The 19,609-nt window shown below is 44.5% G+C and overlaps 1 protein-coding gene across 1 annotated transcript; it reads left to right on the top strand.

Annotated features, from left to right (window-relative positions):
• The first annotated feature begins 10,954 nt into the window (after nucleotides 1-10,954).
• Nucleotides 10,955-19,550, top strand: ZNF597 (zinc finger protein 597). Its single transcript, XM_035722608.1, has 4 exons — nucleotides 10,955-11,090; nucleotides 11,490-11,575; nucleotides 12,428-12,554; nucleotides 14,480-19,550. Exons 2-4 carry the CDS (start codon nucleotides 11,543-11,545, stop codon nucleotides 15,589-15,591), a joined length of 1,272 nt encoding a protein of 423 aa, XP_035578501.1. The 5' UTR covers nucleotides 10,955-11,090; nucleotides 11,490-11,542; the 3' UTR covers nucleotides 15,592-19,550.
• Nucleotides 19,551-19,609: the final 59 nt, after the last annotated feature.

Genomic DNA, 19,609 nt, shown 5'->3' with positions numbered 1-19,609 from the left:
TGCCAAGTACTGCGTTAAGCTTCTAACAGGGGATCTCTTTTATCCTCAGGACAAGGAGGTACCACATCTTACGACATGTTACTACAAGGGTTATTCAAGGTAGTTGTCCTCTTAAAAAAAAAAAACATTCCACCCCCAAAATGGTCCCTAATTGGTTTAATCAATTAAGGTCAGCCCCTTGGGGCGCCTGGGTGGCTCAGTCCGTTAAGCATCTGCCTTCAGCTCACATCATGATCCCAGGGTCCTGGGATCGAGTCCCACATCGGGCTCCTTGCTCAATGCGGAGCCTGCTTCTCCCTCTGCCTGCTGCTCCCCCTGCTTGTGACTGTGTGCGCTCTCTCTCTGACAGATAAAAAATAAATAAATCCAAGGCTCTGGTATATAGATAAGAAATAAGGTCAGCCCCTGTCTCTTGGCTCAGTGATTTGGGTAGTGTGGTCGTCAGTCCCCTCCAGTTCTGTTTCATCAGGAGCTGCCTGTTCTGAGCACTCTGTCTGCTCCTCCTCCCTCTGGCTGCAAGGCCTCTTCTGCTGTACCATTATTTTTCTCTTGCCTACTCATGGCCATGGGTCAAGCGGGGAGAAACCTAGAGGCACTACTCTCGAGGAGAGCCAGCAATCTCTACTCCTTTGGCTTAGCCACATTCCAAGCTGCCAAGCAGAGGCAGTACTCCAGGGAGCACTTGAAGGGAAACCCTCAATTCCTGCCTCCTCAGATGCAGAACCCTCTCCCAGCCTTGGAGACAGGGGAAGGTAACCAGGCTTCTCTGGGCCAGGGTGAGCAGCAAGCCACCATCGACATGGGCTGCCTGTGCCCTTCCCAAGCCCTGGCTTAATTACTGGGCTAATTTTGGAAGTAATATATACTCACGATTCTATGAATCTCTAAGGCCAAGATCTCTCCAGAAATTAAGGCATTTAAATTTCCACCTCTCCCTTCTGGTCCCTGGGGTCTCATCTGGCCCATAGAGGAACAAAGTTGGGTACTACTCTTTTATTCCAAGCATGGGTGATAGCACTTATCTAGGGCCCTCCTCACTACTCTGTCAACAAATGGGCTAGCGTTGGGGAGGAGGATAGCAGGGACCGGCAATCCAGGTTTCCCCTGCAATACCCACACATTCAGGTTATAAACAGCATTGCAACTAACAACTTTGTACAGAAACCTGCCCTCATTTCAGATTGTTTTTTTTTTTAGGGAACAATTCCTAGAATGTTGGTTAAAAAATTTTTCTTTAAAGATTTATTTATTTTAGAAAGAGAGAGCTGGGGGAGGGGCAGAGGGAGAGAGAGAATCCCAAGGAGACTCCCAATGTGGGGCTCAATCCCACAACCCTGAGATCATGACCCGAGCTGAAACCGAGAGTTGGACACTCAACCGACTGAGCCACCCAGGTGCCCCCCAAATTATTTTTTAATTGACCACATTTCAATTTGGAAACAAACCTCTGCCCAAAAGTTTTTACTAGTTTATTCTGACACCAAGAGTGAGAAAGCTTCTGTCACACATATCCTCACCAACATGGGGTATTATTTTTTAATTAAAAGATTCTAGGGCGCCTGGGTGGCTCAGTTGGTTAAGCGACTGCCTTCGGCTCAGGTCATGATCCTGGAGTCCTGGGATCGAGTCCTGCATCCGGCTCCCTGCTCAGCAGGGAGTCTGCTTCTCCCTCTGACCCTCCCCCTCTCATGCTCTCTATCTCTCATTCTCTCTCTCAAATAAATAAAATTTTAAAAAAAGATTCTATTTACTTATTCATGAGAGACAGAGAGAGAGAGGCGGGGGAGGGGGGCAGAGGAAGAAGCAGCCTCCCGGCAGAGGAGGGACTGATGTGGGACTCGATCCCAGGACTCTGGGATCATGACCTGAGCTGAAGGCAGACGCCTAACCAACTGAGCCACCCAGGTGCCCAGCATGGGGTATTATTATTCCTTACCTCTCTGCATCTGGGTGAAATGATCTCATAATTTTAATGTGTATTTCTTGGTAAGTTTGATCACTTTTCCCTATTTTTATTAACCATTTATATTTCTTCCATATATGATTTTTACAGATGTTTCCAACATATTTTCGTTTGGGCTTAACTGGGGGGTGGGGGATTTTCTAAAACAAACTTTTAATTTTCTTTTGAAGTGGTGGGGTTCAGAGCCAACAGCCAAGAAAGAATTCTTGAGATGCCTTTGGGGCAAAAAGGTGGTTTTATGAAAGCACAGGGACAGGAGCTATAGGCAGAAAGATCTGCATTTGGGTCACCAGGAGTGGCCGATTATATACTTTCAAGTTGAGAGGGGGTTAGGGACAGCAGAAGCCTCCAAGGTATTTTGGAAACAAGGTTTCCATGACCCTGAGGAGACTAGCTATTGTTAGAAAAAGGTCATTTATTACTGTCTCATAAAAACTCAGTCATGAGACCCTTCAGATGTATATCAGTGGGCCATATGCTTGGAGGATGATTGCTAACCTATATCTTGGTGGGCAGAGATAAAGGAAGTTTCCAAGGAATTTTTATATGTTAAAGTAGACTTACAGGCTCCTGGGGGGTGGATGGGGAGAGGCCAGGCTAAGATTGCCTTTTGCCCTTACCAAGGTGTCAACATTGAGGCAGAGGAAGGTCATTCTGCCTTTTTCAAGGCCCTGTCAGTGGACTGTAAGCAGCAAGGAAATCTAAGTTTCCCCTTTTGCCTTTGTTTCCCACATCAGGCTCCATACCCAGTGTGGAGCCCAACGTGGGGCGTGAACTCATGACCCTGAGATCAAGATCTGAGCTAAGATAAGGACTCAGATGCTTGACTGAGTGAGCCACCCAGGCGTCCCTAACAAACTTTTTTTTTTAGAAGTATGCTTGCCCATGGCCAATTTTCAGAAACACAACAAAAGGAGATATAGTGAAAAGTACGTTTTCCTCTTTTTGACTCTGAGTGCCAGAGTTCTCCAGATAACCACTATTGCCAGGATCCTGGTATCCTCTCAGAGATCTTATTTATGCGCACAAGCAATATGATATTTTCACCAATAAAAAGCAAGTGTGAATGAGGTGAGGGTTGAGCTTAGATACAGGATTCTGTTCCTTACTTCTTCCCTCTTTTCAAGAACGCTGGCCACTGTGCCATGGGCTGTGGGTACAAATGGTGACTGAGATGCATTCTCTGCCTTTGAGCAGATGTATGATTACAAGATGGCCTGATAAGGGTTCCAAAGAGGCACTTACACAGGACAACGGGAATTTTAGAACAGACTATGAGTGAATGCGTATTTGCTAAGTGTCTGCCATATGCTACACCCTGTGTCACAGCCCTTCCTGAGGGACCTTGTATACTTCCCAACAACTCTGAGAAGTAGGTATGGTTGTCCCCATTTTATGGACCATGGTGCCTACACTTTCCTGACTCACCCAGGAGGACAGGTGGGTTTCAAAAGGCAGGCTTTCCAGGAAGACCCTGAAAACATTTTTCCAGGGTCCCACAAACAGACCATGAACAAGCCACTTCATACAAGCGCTGTAGATGGTTGACCAGCATCTGCCTGGCCTGAGAGGGCTCTGGACCACTCTGGGAGCACTCCCAGGAGAGGAAAAGGCTCCATGAGACTGGCTTGAGGTGGGGGAGATTATTCTGATTCATGGTCCTGAAGGGTTTATTAACATTTGCATGGATCAAAGCCACTACAACCAAGAACTAAATATTTTGCTTCCAAAGAAATTCCCTTTTGGTGTAAAATGCTACAAATGTATATATTGGGTCACCAAGAATGAGCCTGCTTGCTGCAATAAACCCAAGACAGAGGGAGCACAAAGGATGATCGTGCTTGCTGCAATAAAACCAAGACAGAGGGACCACTTAGCCTGGTCTGGGAGTGTCAGGCCAGCATATTGGGAGGGTATGGTTCTCCAGTTATATTGTCAGTACACCCTGAGACTGGGCTTACTGCTCAGACTCACAAAAGCTGAGGCTTAAGCCAAATTCTGGCTTACCTGTTTGTGGTTAAGGGTCACTGGAATACTCCTAGTCCTGCTCCAGATGCCTCTTTCTCTATCAGGGTTCCTAGAAAGCTAGATCACTAATCAGGAAGTTCTTGGTAAGCAGGGGGTATGAAGAAGGGAACAGCCTTTTTTTTTTTTTTAAGATTTTGGGAACGGGAAACGACGCCACCGGCTCGGCCTCAGGCACCTGAGATGACCTGGAGCGCTCCAGGGGCACCACGGAGGGCCAGTCGCAACGCGCTCAGCACACCCAAGCGTGTGAGCAGCGCGGCGTCGGGCCGGCCCTCCCCGCGGCGGATAGGGCCGCGCACCACACACGAAGCCAGGAAAGGCAAGCGAGAGTGTCTGCTGCGTCAGGGAACCCCGGTCCCGCAAGCGCCGTGAGGCAGAACATGGGAAGGCGGGGTCGGGTCGGAGCCTGCACGTCAACCCCCACCCCTACCCCCCACACACCGCCACGGCGGGCGGAGGCTAAGGAGCGAGGCGCCCGCGGGCAGAACGAGAAGGGCAATCCCATTCGCCATGAATGTCCGTGCCTCGTCTGGCGCGGCTTAGGCCCGGCCCGGGGGGAGCGCGAGATCACCACATCGATCAGCAAAGGGAACAAGAGTCTTAAGGGAGATCTTTTACTCAGGCCCTGGTCCAACACAGCAGACCCTTCTACGGTGTCATGAATGCTTGTCCCATTCATTCAACATTCCTTTGCCTGAGCAGCACTAGGAGGGTGCCAGACTCTTGCTGACTTTTCTTCCTCTTGGTTCCACTCAGACTACGCCCCTCTGGTAAACACATTCCTTTTCAGACCCGCAAATCACAACTTGATGAACTTCCCAGGCTTTGCTTAAAGTTACTTGTTATTTCTTTCTTTCTTTCTTTCTTTTTAAAGATTTTATTTATTTCACAGAGGGAGAGACACGGTGAGAGAGGGAACACAAGCAGGGGGAGAGGAAGAGAAGCAGTCTTCCCGCGGAGCGGGGAGCCCGATGCGGGTCTCGATCCCAGGACCCTGGGATCATGACCTGAGCTGAAGGCAGACGCTTAACGACTGAGCCACCCAGGCGCCCCATTACTTGTTATTTCTGAAGAAACTGATTTCATCTCAATTTTCTCAGCTTCTCAGCGTTCAGCCTTATTCCCCTTCTTTCAAGTTCTTGGGAAACATGTCATTGCAGGAAGCTCTATGTGGACTATGTTGATGTGTCTGATTGCTAATTTTATTTAAAAACTTTTTTTTTTTAAGTAGGCTGCATGTCCAGCATGGAACCCAATGTGGGCTTAAACTCACAACCCTGAGATCAAGACCTGAGCCGAGATCAAGACCTGAGCTGAGATCAAGAGTGGGATGTCCAACCAACCGAGCCACCCAGACGCCCCTAAAAATCTTTTCAATGATAAAGCTCATACTTTTGAGCACTTCTTGTACGCTAGAGTGTTGTGTCATAGTATCTCATTTAACCATCCTAACAACGACATGAGGTAGGACCTGAGGTATTTACACTCATTGTTCCTCTTTTGCAGCTATGGAAACTGAGGCTTCGAGAGGACAAATAATGAATCCAAGATGTTAGAGCTGTTAAGAGCAATTTCAAGCCACGCAGTCCAACTCCAGACTAGTTTTGGAAAAAATACCTACTCACTGTAATAAGAAAAATATAGAGGAGCATAAAGAAGAAAAAAATTACCATTTGCTCACCAACCCAAGATGACCACTTAACATTTGCATGTCTCATTGTTCTCTTCAGTACATTTTTTTATTTTTATTTTTTATTTTTTTAAAGATTTTATTTATTTGACAGAGAGAGACACAGTGAGAGAGGGAACACAAGCAGGGGGAGTGGGAGAGGGAGAAGCAGGCCTCCCGCAGAGCAGGGAGCCCGAAGCGGGGCTCGATCCCAGGACCCTGGGATCATGACCTGAGCCGAAGGCAGACGCTTAACGACTGAGCCACCCAGGCACCCCCAGTACATTTTTTTTAAAGATTTTATTTATTTATTTGACAGAGAGAGACATAGTGAGAGAGGGAACACAAGCAGGGGGAGTGGCAGAGAGAGAAGCAGGCTCCCTGCTGAGCAAGGAGTCTGATGAGGGGTTCCATCCCAGGACCCTGGGACTATAACCTGAGCCCAAGACATGCTTAATGACTGAGCCCCCCAGGTGCCCCTCTTCAGTACATTTTTAATAATGATAGTATTTTGCATACAGTTTTGTATCCCTTAAAAATTTTTAATGTTAATATTTCCCCATATTATTTAAAAACTCCTTATAGGGCGCCTGGGTGGCTCATCCGGTTAAGTGTCTGCCTTGGGCTCAGGTCATGATCCCAGGGTCCTGGGATTGAGCCCCATGTTATCTGGCTCACTGCTCAACGGGGAGCCTGCTTCTCCCTCTCCCACCTGCCCCCTGCTTGTGCGCTCTCTAAGAAATTGTTAAAAATCTTTTAAAAATATTGACTAATAAAATGGGTTTCATTCAAGTAGGTTTCCTCTGACTGTGAGCACATCATCCACAGCAGAACACAGCAGCCTTTGACTCACTCTCTGCAACTCTTCTCCCAACTCCAGCGGCTCCGTGCCTCGCTCCTCCAGGTACGGCCTATCTGTCCGCTGCAGGGGAGAAAGAGGCCATGCCATGCTGTTTCTGTTCACTCCTGGGCCAAGTGTCTCAGACAGTTAAACCTGTGATCTCAGAAAGCTCAATCTGAAGGATCCTTTGGGGGGAAATTAATTGTCTAAGCATGTTGTCTTCTCGTCTGCTCTCCAACCCATTGTTCCTTCTCCAACCTCACTGTGACCAACCTGTATGCTCTGTAGATCTTATCATCCTCCAGAAATCTCTGCTTACAGTTTCTATTTGCAAGAATCAGTCAGTATCAGTAGGTCCAGAATCTTCCTTTGGAAGCATTTCTAGCCTCAGTGACTGAGAAAGAATTTTGTTAGAGTCAACACAGAGCAAAACCACTTTCTGGTCATAGGATTAATGTATTGGAGGCACAATTTAGAGCCCTTTGCCCCCTCCCTCCTTCCTTCCTCCTTCTCTTTCTTTTCTTTCCTCCTCCCTCCCTTCCTCTCTCTCTCTCTCTCTTTTTTGAGTCTCTTTCTGATGAAGGGATTCCTGCCCAGCTAGAGGTAATCCTAGCTTCAAAGTCGTGAGAGCCTTTTGCTGTGACAGTTAAGTCCTGCAGGCATGACCAGTAACCATCATTCCCTTCATTAGAGACTGGATACTAGTGAGCCAGGGTTCCTAACTGCCCAGTCAGGCATTCTGGATTCCTGCGAGAAAAGCCTCTTGCTGAAGTTGGGAGAAAAAGCTAATCTTGCTTATCTATACTCTTCTGGTACATCCTAATATGGCCCTGCCAATTTCTCACTGGTATTCACATCTCACGAAGGATACAAAAGCTGTAAGAACCAGAAACATACTTATTTTTAAGTAACGGACCCTGAAAAACAGAACTGTCTGGGAATGTTTAAAATGCCAAACTTAGAGAGCAATTTGTTCTGGAAATTATGTTTAAAATTACCAGGGAAAATATCTATACTTAAAAGGGAACATTGGTAATCTCTGAATGATAAGAATGTAGTGCTTTTATTTTCTATTTTTTTCTCATCTGTATTTTCTAACTTTCTAAAACGCATATATACTGCTTTTCTAATAATAAAAAGTTATTTTTTTTAAAGATTTTTTTTTTATTTATTCATGAGAGACAGAGGGGGGAGAGAGAGAGAGAGAGAGAGAGAGAGAAAGCAGAGGGAGAAGCAGGCTCCCAAGGAGCAGGGAGCCCGATGTGGGCCTCGATCCCAGGACCCCGGGACCATGACCTGAGCCGAAGGCAGACGCTTAACCATCTGAGCCACCCAGGCGCCCAAAAGTTATTTTTTTTAAAGATTTCATTTATTTATTTGAAACTGAGAGATAGCAAGAGAGCATGAGGGGGGCGATGGGCAGAGAGATAGGGAGAAGTAGACCTCCTGCCAAGCAGGGAGCCCCAACTTGGGGCTTGATCCCAGGACCCTGGGATCATGACCTGAGCTGAATGCTTAATTGACTGAGCCACCCAGACGCTCCTATAAAAAGTTATTTTTAATTTTTAAAAAGATAATGTGATCTTCAGAGAAACCGCAGATCTTTGGCTACAGAAAGAATTTTAATACATACAGATTATTATTGATATGTTAAAGGCTGAAATGAAGACACTGTCAGAAGGTTGTGGCAAAAGGATTTTTGAGTTTTGTGTTTTTTTTAGAAAGTATGTGAGCGAGAGGAGGGGCAGGGAGGAGAGGGGCAGAGGGAGAGAATCTTAACCAGTCTCTGTGCACCCCAGGATTTGTGAGTTTTGAATATTAAAATCTGTTATTTGAGGGGCACCTGGGTGGCTTAGTTGGTTAAGTGTCGGACTCTTGGTTTTGGAGACTGAGCCCCGCATCTGGCTCTGCACTCAGTGTGGAATCTGCTTGTCCCTCTCCCTCAGCTCCTCTCCCCCACTCTCTTTCTCTCTCTCTCATAAATAAAATCTTAAAAAAAAAAAACCTGTTACTTGAACATATAATGGATATATAGTCAAGCATCTCTGATTTTTAAAAAACAAAGTTAGGCATATATTTCAGTCTTATTCTTTCAATCTTGGTCTTAGACTTTGTACCTCATCTCTTTAAGCAAGATCAATCTTTCAAGCTCCCTTCTTGATCTACTCTGCTCAGTTTTGGTAGAGGGTCTTGGGAAGATTTAGTTTCTTCTCCCATTTCAAAGATAACTCTTTCTCTCTGGTTATCCATTGAGTTAATACCACAAGCTTCACTTCTGATCATTGGAAACTGTGTTTATTTCTTTGTTATGAGACCAAAGTTCAAAGGAAAAGGCCACAAGAGCCTCTTGTTCTTGGTGAAGGGGCCAAAAATCAGAATCAGGAGAATCTGAGCCGTAAACGAGATATCCTTGACAGAAGAATGGCATTAAATATAAGCACAAAGGAAGGGGGAGTAGGAATATGACTACTTGAGCACTATCATGATTCGATAATAAACGTGCTTTCAGTTTAGACCTCCGTGTACCAGGCTGTTAGCTCTTCTTCAACATTTATGCTTTGGATTGGTCTAGCCTGTGGGGAAATTTTTCCTTATCATTCTTCCACTTGTCCTTTCACCACCCTTCTCCTCTCCCTAGCGCACTTCTTTTGTGACCCATTGTCAGAAGGCCTAGCTCTGGGGCGCCTGGGTGGCTCAGTCATTGAATGTCTGCCTTCGGCTTGGGTCATGATCCCAGGGTCCTGGGATCGAACCCCACATCGGGCTCCCTGCTCAGCGGGAAGCCTGCTTCTCTCACTCCCCCTGCTTGTGTTCCCTCTCTCGCTGTCTCACTCTCTCTGTCAAATAAATAAATAAAATCTTAAAAAAAAAAAAGAAGGGCTTTGTTGAAGAAGCCAAAGAAGATCTTGGTTGTCAACAGATGTCACTTGTGGCAGATGCTCTTAGTTACCTATTTGATATGTTCTACTTCCTTCTTTTTCTTTTCTAACAGAGCCCTGATTTTGTGCAGGTAGTTGGCCAGGGGAGGCTGGGTCCTTCCCCCAGTGCTAGGGGGTGAACCATGGCTGGTCAAAACCAATTATGGTAGGTATAGTCTTTTTACCCTTGATAATGATTGGTTTAGGATGGGTATCTGGCACAATGCACGTCTGCATGTATTATGTAGATTCCACTGTCACTTTCACCAACATGCTAAGGATGGCAGAGGAGAAAAATAGAAGCATTAAGACCTTGATGGTGTCACTGAGCCACTGAATTAACCAATCTGTATCTGCCCTACTTTTGAACATAGTTTTGTTGGGTTTTCTGTTACTCGCAACTGAAACTGTCCTGTCTGATATTCCACCGGTTCCCACTACTTATTTTGTCAGTTCTGATGATATTGTTTCAATAACCGTACAACAATTTCTTGAGTAACCTTTTAGATACAGGCACATGTCTGGTACTAGAATAAGAAAATATATTGAGACTTACCCAGTATTTTCTATTAAGGTACCTATCATCCTTGCTTTTTCACCTTTGTAAATTGACACCTTTATAAACTGACAACTTATTTGAAACTACCCTCTGAGGAGAAGCATTCGGAACTCTTTGCAGCTGAGGAAAGCAAAGTTGTATATTGGCCAAGATAACCCCAGCAATCAGTGGCAAAGCTTGAGAACGAGCTCAATTTTAAATTCCAAATCCCTACACCACCGAATCCAGTGTCAGCGAAGTGTACAATATGTGGCAATGGGACAGGTCGAATGTGAGGTATTAGGAGGCATACGGCGTTTCGCAAAGCAAGCCAATGGCTTTACTCCCGCTTGAGATTCCGCTGTCTCTGAGCCTCATTTTGGCTCAGCTCCGCTGCAGTCGCGGGGCACAACGCCCCTAGAATGCACTGGGTCATGGACTAGCAACCTGGTCGAAGCCAATCTGAATTCTGTCCACGCAGAAGGCACCCCTTTTCACTCCACGGCCCCACAGTCCACCCAAAACACAGCAGACTTGACTGCTCAGGCCAAGACTAGGACTTGCACTCCTGGCCACTCACCTCATCCTGGCCGGACCCACGTTTTGGGGCCACGGGGCACTGCCGCCCAAACCCACATTTCGGTGCCAATAGTCCTTCGGGTTCGAAATCTCCCTTTCTTACTTTCCTTCTTCCCTGAAACATTACGTCGCTCAGGGGTCACCGTACCTCTTCACACCCTACCTATTCACTTACCTGCCTGCATGTAAGCGGACAGGAGCTCACCCGGGAGACCCAGGCAGCGGAACCGGAAATACTTACTTCGAGAGACAGAAGGAAAACTACATCTCCCAGCCTGCCCAGCGAGTTTTCTGTCCTCTGTTAACGGACTCGATTGGTCAACACACGAGAAGGACTGCCCCCTTCGGAGTACCGCTGGCCAATCACAGGGCACAGTTTCATGAGAGCATGGGGGCGGGCCGTTTCCGGGGGCTTTCCCGGCAGCTCCTGCGTAGAGGAGTGCGGGAGCATCGCAGTGGCTGTGGCTCTCGGTCTAGAGTGCCCCTCGGGCGTCGCCCTCTGCTCCTTCTGTCCTGGTAGCGGGAGACTTTCTAACATCACTAATCTCAGAGCGGTAGGTGGGACCTGGCCGGCCGAAGAGTCGGCCCCTCCGAGGCTGGGCTGCGGAGAGGAGCCTTCGGGTCAGGTTTTTGTTTGTTTGTTTATTTATTTATTTATAATTTTATTTATTTATTTGACAGAGAGAGAGAGATAGTGAGAGAGGGAACATAAACAGGGGGAGTGGGAGAGGGAGAAGCAGGCTTCCCCCTGAGCAGGGAGCCTGATGTGGGGTTCGATCCCAGGACTCTGGGATCATGACCTGAGCCGAAGGCAGATGCTTAGCGACTGAGCCACCCAGGCGCCCCCCGCTCAGGTTCTAAAGGGGTTGGGAAAGCGAGGAAGCCTTGGGAGTCTGTGGAGGGGCTTTGCAGCCAAATTGGCCCCTCTTGAGGATTATTCTCTCCCCTCCTAGATCTGTCTTGAAGTCAGTGTGGCCACTTGAGGAAGGCACTCCCACCCCCTGAGATGACGTCCACGCTTCCAACAACCGGGGCCCAGGTAAGATCAGGTTCCTTCTCGGGGTCCCAGTACCTGTCGCTACTTTCTGGCCTCTGCCTGTCTTCCTTTGGAAGAGGGTTAGGAATGCCCATGTCGGTGGGAGGGCTCCCGATCCCCAAATAGCCCTTTGATCAAGCTGTCTTCCTTGGACCAGGCACTTCGGAGAAATGGCTATCACATTCTTCCTTTCAGAAACACCAGCTGGGAGCAGGGCCCATTGGAAAAGGCTGTCAGAGTACCTCAAAGTGGTTTTCTGGAATGCTGCTCAAACTTGCAGATATCTAGGCACATCCCACATATTTTGAATAAACACAGAAACAAAAACCCCAGGTGATTTTTAATCACGTCGAGGTTCTGTTGGTTTATAAGCCTGGTAAACTAAAGGAAGGAGGACTAGGCCTGGATATGATTCTAAAGAGAGCTTAGCAGTTGAGTGTCATGTGCAAGGAGGAGAGAGACTAGCAAGCAGAAGGATGTTGGGAGAACACTGGAACCACTGTCCCTTTTCATGATTCTTCCTGGGCTGCTCAGTTTTCTTTCTCTTAGAGCATCTGTATGTAATGGTTTCCCTCCCTGAGAGTTCCCTTATCTTTCCTGTAAGTCTCTTCTAGAACTTCTTATAGTTTACTGTCTTGGCCTTTATACCACTGTCTCAGAAATTATGTCCTTCCCAGTTTCCACCACCATCCTTAGAACCCATTTATACACCATCCCCAGCATTCAGGAACCTTTTACACCAAGCCCCTTCCTCCCTTGGTTCTGATGTTTCTAGCTCTTCTCAGTCTTCCTAAACCGAGTGAGGGGGTGGCCTTGGGGCCTCTTGTCCTGAGATGGGCTCTCATGTTGTTTCAGGGGCCAATGCTGTTTGAGGATCTGGCTGTGTATTTTTCTCAAGAGGAGTATGTGAGTCTGCACCCTGTCCAGAGGTCCCTCAGCAGAGATACTACACAGGAGTGTTTCGAGGATATGGCCTTGATGGGTAAGGCAGTTGTTTTTCCTGCATTTTGGAACTTCAGTCAGTTCGAGGAACAGGATTTCATGTCTCATTCACATGTTGATATGGGGCGTGGGACCTTTTTCTGGGTGACTATGTGGATATGACAAGAACTTGCATGACAGTGCAGTATTCGAAGGATGAGATGATTTCTTAAAGACAAAAAAAAAAAAAAAAGCCTATCTAGTACAGTGACTGTGGTTTTGCATGAGACATGGCAGTATCCGGTAATCTTCCCAAATATTTGTTAAAGTCAGTTCACAGTTTTACTTGCAAAACCTCATGAGTATAGGTTACTGTCATCTACTAAAGATTCAAAATTGATTTACCCTTAAGGGGGGTGCTACGCCATTTTCACATAAGGGGAACTATATGCAGAAATGTTCCCATGCCTGAGTAGAGTTTGTCTCTGACTAGGGTTGACTCTTGGAACTATATCGTAACTCATGTTTCATATTTTCCACCTCTCTCTTCATCATGTTCATGTTTCCCTCTACCTTGTTGAACATGAGAAGTATAGTTTTAGCTCTTCTAACATTGTTGCTACTAGTTTCATCATCTGTGTCATTTCTGGGTCCGCTTCTCTTCGTTGATTTTGCTCCTAGTTATGGGTCATGTTTTTCTGCTTCTTTACATGTCTGATAATTTTTGATTGGATGCTGGACATTGTGAGTTTTATGTTGTTGGATGTTCATTTTGTTGTATTTTTTAAAATATTTTTGGACTTTGCATTTAAGTTACTTGGGATCAGTATGATCCTTTCAGGGCTTGCTTTTTGTTTTGTTAGGGTGTATTCAGAGCAGCCTCTAGTCTAGGGCCCTTCTGACCTGCTGCTAAAGCAATGTCTTTTTGAGGATACTGCCTGACACCTTGTGTGTTCCAACTTGGCCGTCAGGAACATGAACTATTGAACTATGTATGATGTGAACCCTGAAGATTTTTCTCTGTGTTCCTTTTTGATGATTCTTTTCCCAGTCTGGGGTAGTTTCTTCATGTGCACTTACAGATTAATGTTCAGCCCAAGTCTTAACGGGGCCCTACCTAGATGTCCAGAGCTCTGCCTGGGCACCTGCCTTGTCCCCAGTATTTTGTTGTCAAATTCTAGCCATCTTGGCATCCCTGAATTTGGTCTCTTCAAAACAGCAAAATCACTGGGTATCATTTGGATTCCCACACTGCACTGCAGCCCAGAAATCCTTTCTAGGCAGTGTGCTAGGGCAGTCATAGGGCTGTTTCTCTGGAAGGAAAGACCCCTTTTATATTGATATGTTGGCTTTACAAATTAAGAATATTTGGACAAATATTAAGAATGTTTTTTGGCAGCCCAAGTTTTATCAGCCATCCCAGCAGTGAGACCAGTTATCATTTGGCTGCTGTATGCATGGCAGCTCTACCTTGATCTTTCCTCCAGGAGAGGTAAAGAAATTTTGAAGAACTCTCCTGGTGACAATAAAACTATTTCTAATAACCAGATTGTTTCTCTGCTAGGTAGAAAAATACTCACTTGCTCTCTTTCTCTCTTAAATATGAATCCCAGTCTCTATTCCAGTTGTGGTTGTTCAGTGGTCACCTGAGATTCCTTAAATGATGAAAAGTTCTTGAGACTCAGGAGACTAACTGGAAACCTTCTGTAGACAGCATCTACCAAGATTGCCCTTAGTTCCTATCCTACTGGACCCTAATGTAGTTACACGTCTTTTCCGCTTCCTCCTCTCACAGGACCACTAACAACTAGATCCTCTGGGAAGTCACTAGAGCCTGCTGGCCTGATTTTGTATAGTATGAGTGTCTGGGTTTTAGGATAAGCCCTCTACAGATTCTTGGTCCCTGTGTAACTAGCTTGTTCTTTCCCCAGTACCACTTGAGGGTGTTATCTAGCGTGCTTTCCTTTGTTTTGTTTTTATCAACAGGAGGGGAAGGCAAGACTGAAATTTCTCAACAGTTAAATCTAGAGTCTACGGGATTTGAAGAACTTGCCCCAGAAAACTCCTCCATCACTGTGCCCCTTATCTATTACCCAGAAAAATCTGAGACTGGAGTTGGAGACCCAGAAAGGAAAGTATCAGGTGGAGCTCCGGCTTGCAAGAAAAGGTTCATAAGCCTATTAATTACCATTGAAAACCAAACTCCATTACTAGAACTGTCTCAGTGTTTAGGAACCAGAGCACTTTCTGAAATTCTTGAATTTCCTGGGGAAGAAGCCAAAAATTTGTACAAGTGTCCTGAATGTGACGAAAGCTTCAGTGATAACTCATACCTTGTTTTGCATCAGAAAACTCATTCTGGAGAGAAAAAGTATAAATGTGGTGACTGTGGGAAGATTTTCAATCATAGAGCCAACCTGAGGACACACAGGAGAATCCATACTGGCGAGAAGCCTTATAAGTGTGCTGAGTGCGGCAGTAGCTTCCGCCAGCACTCACATCTGTCTCGGCACATGAATATCCACATAAAGGAGAAACCCCACACATGTGGCATATGTGGGAGAGGTTTTATGTGGCTCCCAGGATTGTCACAGCATCAGAAAACCCACGCTGCCAAAAAAGCCTATGAATGTACTGACTGCGGTAAATATTTTGGTCAGAAAACAAATCTTGCTTTGCATGAAAGAATGCACACGTCAGCCACCCAGTACCAGTGCACTCAGTGTGTGAAGTGCTTCGGGCAGTCCTCACACCTTGTCCTCCCTGAGCAGGGCCATGCAGATGACTCTGAACACTGCAGTGACTGTGGGGAAAATATGCTTTTGTTCTCAAAATTTAAACCTTTAAAATGTCCTGAGTGTGCGAAGACCTTCCTTCGTGTCTCTGAGCTTATTTCCCATCAGAGCATTCATAGAGGGGAAAAGCCCCATAAATGCAAAACATGGGCAAAAAGTTTTATTTTGGACTCAGAGCTTGCATGCCACCAGAAGAACCACACAGGAGAGGAACCTTTTAAATGTACCATGTGTGGGGAAAATTTCAGGTTGAATATGCATCTCATCGTTCATCAGCAAACCCATACGAAAACCACCATGTAAATATAGCAAGTTTTCATTAACGACGCTGTGCTTCTCAGTATCTATACTGCAAACTGGGAACCAGTTACCCTTTATGTACCAGGCACTTTATATGCATTCCATGTCACGTGTCACTTAGTCTCCATCACAGCCTTGCTTTAGGCACTATGATTTCCATTTTATAACCGAGGAAGGATAATGTTACAGCTAGTGAACGAAGCCAGGATTCTAACTCAGTAACTCAGTCACTGTTCACATTGCATTTGTATGAGCCAGAGAATGATATGGAACTTTTCTTTAAATTCAGTTTTCATTAAAATGAAAGTTTGGCTAGAAGTTCTTTTAATTTTGCTACATGGTTTCTAAGTAAGTTTTAGAAGAAGGAGAATTTCCTTTTTCTTTCTTTTTTTTTTCTTTCTCTCTCTCTCTCTCTCTTTCTCTCTTTCTCTCTCTCTCTCTCTCTCTCTCTCTCTTTCTTTTTTCTTGCCAGTTCTGCAGATCTAGGATCTAGGAAAATAATCTGTCTCTGTCTTACACTTTTTTGGGTTATAACTAAATGTAACATTTGTAAGAGATGATATTTCACATGTGAATTTCTGATGTGGTTTAGGAGCTTTTATGCCTGGTGTGAAAAGTTCCCAAATAGGTGGACAAGTTGGTGTCATAATGGCTATTAGTATCCTTGGAGTTCCATTCTCATATTTCTGATGCCACTGGCCTTTGTGACTCATTTGCAAGGAATTTTGGCAATCTGACTGTAGCCTTTTCTGGCACCTGGACTTGATCTAGGGAAAGATACTTGCTCCTCTCTGTAAGGAGTTACCTCTAAGTCTCTACCAAAGTACATTACCTGCCTTTCTAGGAATAAAAGTAACTCTTGTTTAGTGAACATGCTAGATGTTTTAGTGGTATTATCTAATTTAATCAGATAAATCTGATAAATCTGACAGAGATTTCTCTGACAGAGAAAGGGCTATCCTTGTTTCATAAACAAGGAAACTGAAGCCCACAGAGGTAAAGTCAGTATCTTGCCTAAGACAAAAATAGCAATGTGCTGAAGCTGGCATTAACCTTGGGTGTCTCTGATGCTGAAGGTTGTGCATTCTTCAACCCTGTTATGTGTTGGCATATGTGTTAGGACCGCAAGCAGCCAGGAAGGCTGAGATGGTTGGGTGAGGAGGATCATCATGGAGGCTACCCTGTGCACACACATCCTAGAACCCTTTCATTGCCTTTATGCTTTATCCCAAGTCTGATTTAATGTGTATGGTAATAAAGCAACAGAAAGATTCCCCAGGATTTCCAGTTCAAACTCCTATCGCTATGATCAGATCAGAGATTGCAAACTCTACAGAGTACAGTCCTTATGGTTTTAGTTGGATTTTGGTTTAAAAAAAAATTTCCTCCTGATCGCCAAAGAAAAATACATACAGAAAACTATTAGAGTTTAACCAAACTACTTGACAATATATAGATCTTTAGAAACTGCTGTTACATATAAATATGGGAGCAAAATGTTGAATGGAATGGTTACTAATGTTTAACCAGGGAAACTTGTAAATTACACAGTTTCTCTTTAAAGCAAAATTGATTGTGTACTTATCAGCAAGACCAGTTTTTAATGGACTTTTGATCAGGATGTGAGGATGGTCTTAATTTTACTGAAATAGTACAGAAGTACAGCATTGATTAAAGTGGGGTTGTCACTGGGAAACCTCGTGAGCAATGATAAGCCTCTTTAGGAGAGTAGTACCTGGAAGATGGGGTCTTTCTACAGAACAGCCAATTGAGAACTGAATATACAAAAAGATGCTGGCTACTGCTGTAAGCTTTTAACACTGTTTAGAGGCAAGAAAATACTCCTGGTAAGGGAAGTGGAGACTCCATCCCAGCTCCCACTCCTATCCCCCTTTTTGTTGTTTCTTGTTTGCAGATCCACAGTTGAGACCCTGTGCTCTGAAAGGTCATACTAGACTCTCTGTTTCTGATGTCTCCACTCAATATGAGACACCAGTCTGCTAGGGCTTTAGGGTCTTAAAAAGTGAGGTCATCTGTAGGTGGTTCTTCAGCAAATCTCTGGGGAGCTTAGACTTGTGTAGAAAAATGGTCTCTAGTTAGATTTCTTATCAGCCAATTTTGGGATATAATAATCTTGCTAAATACCAGAAAGCACTATCCAACAGCTCTCCTGCTTCTGCCTTTGGTGGCTGAACAGAGTTATAGGGCAGGGAATGAAATTGGGAAAGAGGCCCCTACTTGCACACTTGCTGCAGAAAATAGGAAAGGCTATCTTAGAAGGTATGCGGACAAAATGGGGCTGACCTAAAAGTTGGAAGCTGCCATGCTTTCCTTTGCTCCTACGACAGTATAGGGGAAGGTGAGAATTTATGCCATATATGCTGTTCTGCACCTCAGTATGGGAAGTCACCTTCCCAGATGAGGCTTCCTTCACAATTAAATTCAGGTTTTACATTTTTATTTCCCAGATTTTGTAAGATTATGCCAAACCTCCATAAGAGATTAGAAAAATAGCACTTTTATAAAAACATTAACATACACATGAGTGTAAGATGCCTTTTTGGTGTAATAATCATTGGGGTTAATGACTGGTATGCAGAAAAAAACTGAAACAACTTCGAGTGTCAGTTACTGTGAAAGAGGCATAATTTTAGTTGTTGCCTTATTGCGCGCTTGCATGTAAGTACATTTACTGGATGTAATTCAAGCTGCTCTGAGCCCAAAAAGTCGGAGGAAGGAGTCAGTCCACCAATGAGATCCATGCTGTTTTTATGATGATGGCTTTTTCACCTATTTACAGCGTCGACTGATGGAGCTAGATTTCACAGTTTGTCATTAACTGAGAGAGATTAGCCTGCTATGTTAGTATTAACAAATACTGGATAAAAGTTAATGCAGGGATGAGAAATGCAGGAGTTTATCATTAGGAACGGTTGATTCACTACCTTTTGCAGCATGGATGTTGACATACTATGCAGGGTGAGAGCTTTGTACTAAAGAAATTGACTTTTGAACAAATGTGGTTTCTCTTGAGGCACAGATGAAAATGTGTATCAAACAAGTCCTTAATGTGACTGCCCGAATATCAGGGTGTATTAACAGCCATCATTGATACAAACAGCATTATTTCAGTAGATTTCAGGTGTCAACAGTTTATATTTTATAACTAAAGAAAGGGTGGGATTTAGTTGTTATACTGGAACGAGTTGTACTGTTTTGTTTAGAGCCTTGTTGCAGTAGTTAATAGGCTATTCACATCTCCCCATTTAACACAGAAAATGACGAACCCAGTATACAGGGAGTGAAAACAAGTGACATTTCACAGTAAATGGTGTTTAGAGTCTTTGACTTCTGAGATTCCATATAATTAAGTGGCATTGTTCTGATGACTACAGCGTCTTACACAGTCTGATACCGCAGAGTTTGCTCAAAGTAATCTGCCAATTTGCTGAGTATGTGTACAAGGCAGATTATAGTTTATCGAATTAGTTTATTTTGAATAGTTCATTGAACTCATTATCTTTATAGGATTTCAGTAGTAAAGTGTTTTTGCTTTGACCATCTGTTAAAAAAATAACTGATCTTCATTTGAAGTATGTATATTCATCTGGTTTAGTTGTAGATTTAGAGAGCTATTGATTCAATGTCAGGATGATCATTACCCATCTTTTCATGCCCATCTGGCTACAGGTTTTTTGTCTTTTACTTTTAGACATCCCTCCTTACATTAACACCCTGGGGAGGCTGGGGATATAACATAAATGTATATATAACCCCGAGAATATGCTGCAATCTCCAGTTCGTTTGGATACCTCAGAAGTAGGTCTGTTATGTGCACTTGTACTAATGTTTTGATTTTACCGATTTCGGTGTGTTCTCATCATTCTTCTAGAATACACGCTCTTACTAGGCTGTGATTAAGTCTATCCCATGTGCGGTATGGCATCTAATAAATGCTGTTCTCTGGGGAGGGCAATGAAGTGAACTTGTTCTACACGCCAGTGGTTTTGGATGGCAACCA

The sequence above is a fragment of the Zalophus californianus genome, chromosome 10 (assembly GCF_009762305.2).
Source record: "Zalophus californianus isolate mZalCal1 chromosome 10, mZalCal1.pri.v2, whole genome shotgun sequence".
In the NCBI taxonomy this organism is placed as follows: Eukaryota; Metazoa; Chordata; class Mammalia; order Carnivora; family Otariidae; genus Zalophus; species Zalophus californianus.
Note: the sequence above shows the minus strand (reverse complement) of the source record. Positions and strands in the feature narration are given on the sequence as shown.

Coding starts and splice junctions, on each gene's coding strand:
- ZNF597 (XM_035722608.1), top strand. CDS start 11,543: ATGACGTCCACGCTTCCAACAACCGGGGCCCAG. Junction 11,576..12,427: donor TTCCAACAACCGGGGCCCAG/GTAAGATCAGGT, acceptor ATGTTGTTTCAG/GGGCCAATGCTGTTTGAGGA. Junction 12,555..14,479: donor CGAGGATATGGCCTTGATGG/GTAAGGCAGTTG, acceptor TTTTATCAACAG/GAGGGGAAGGCAAGACTGAA.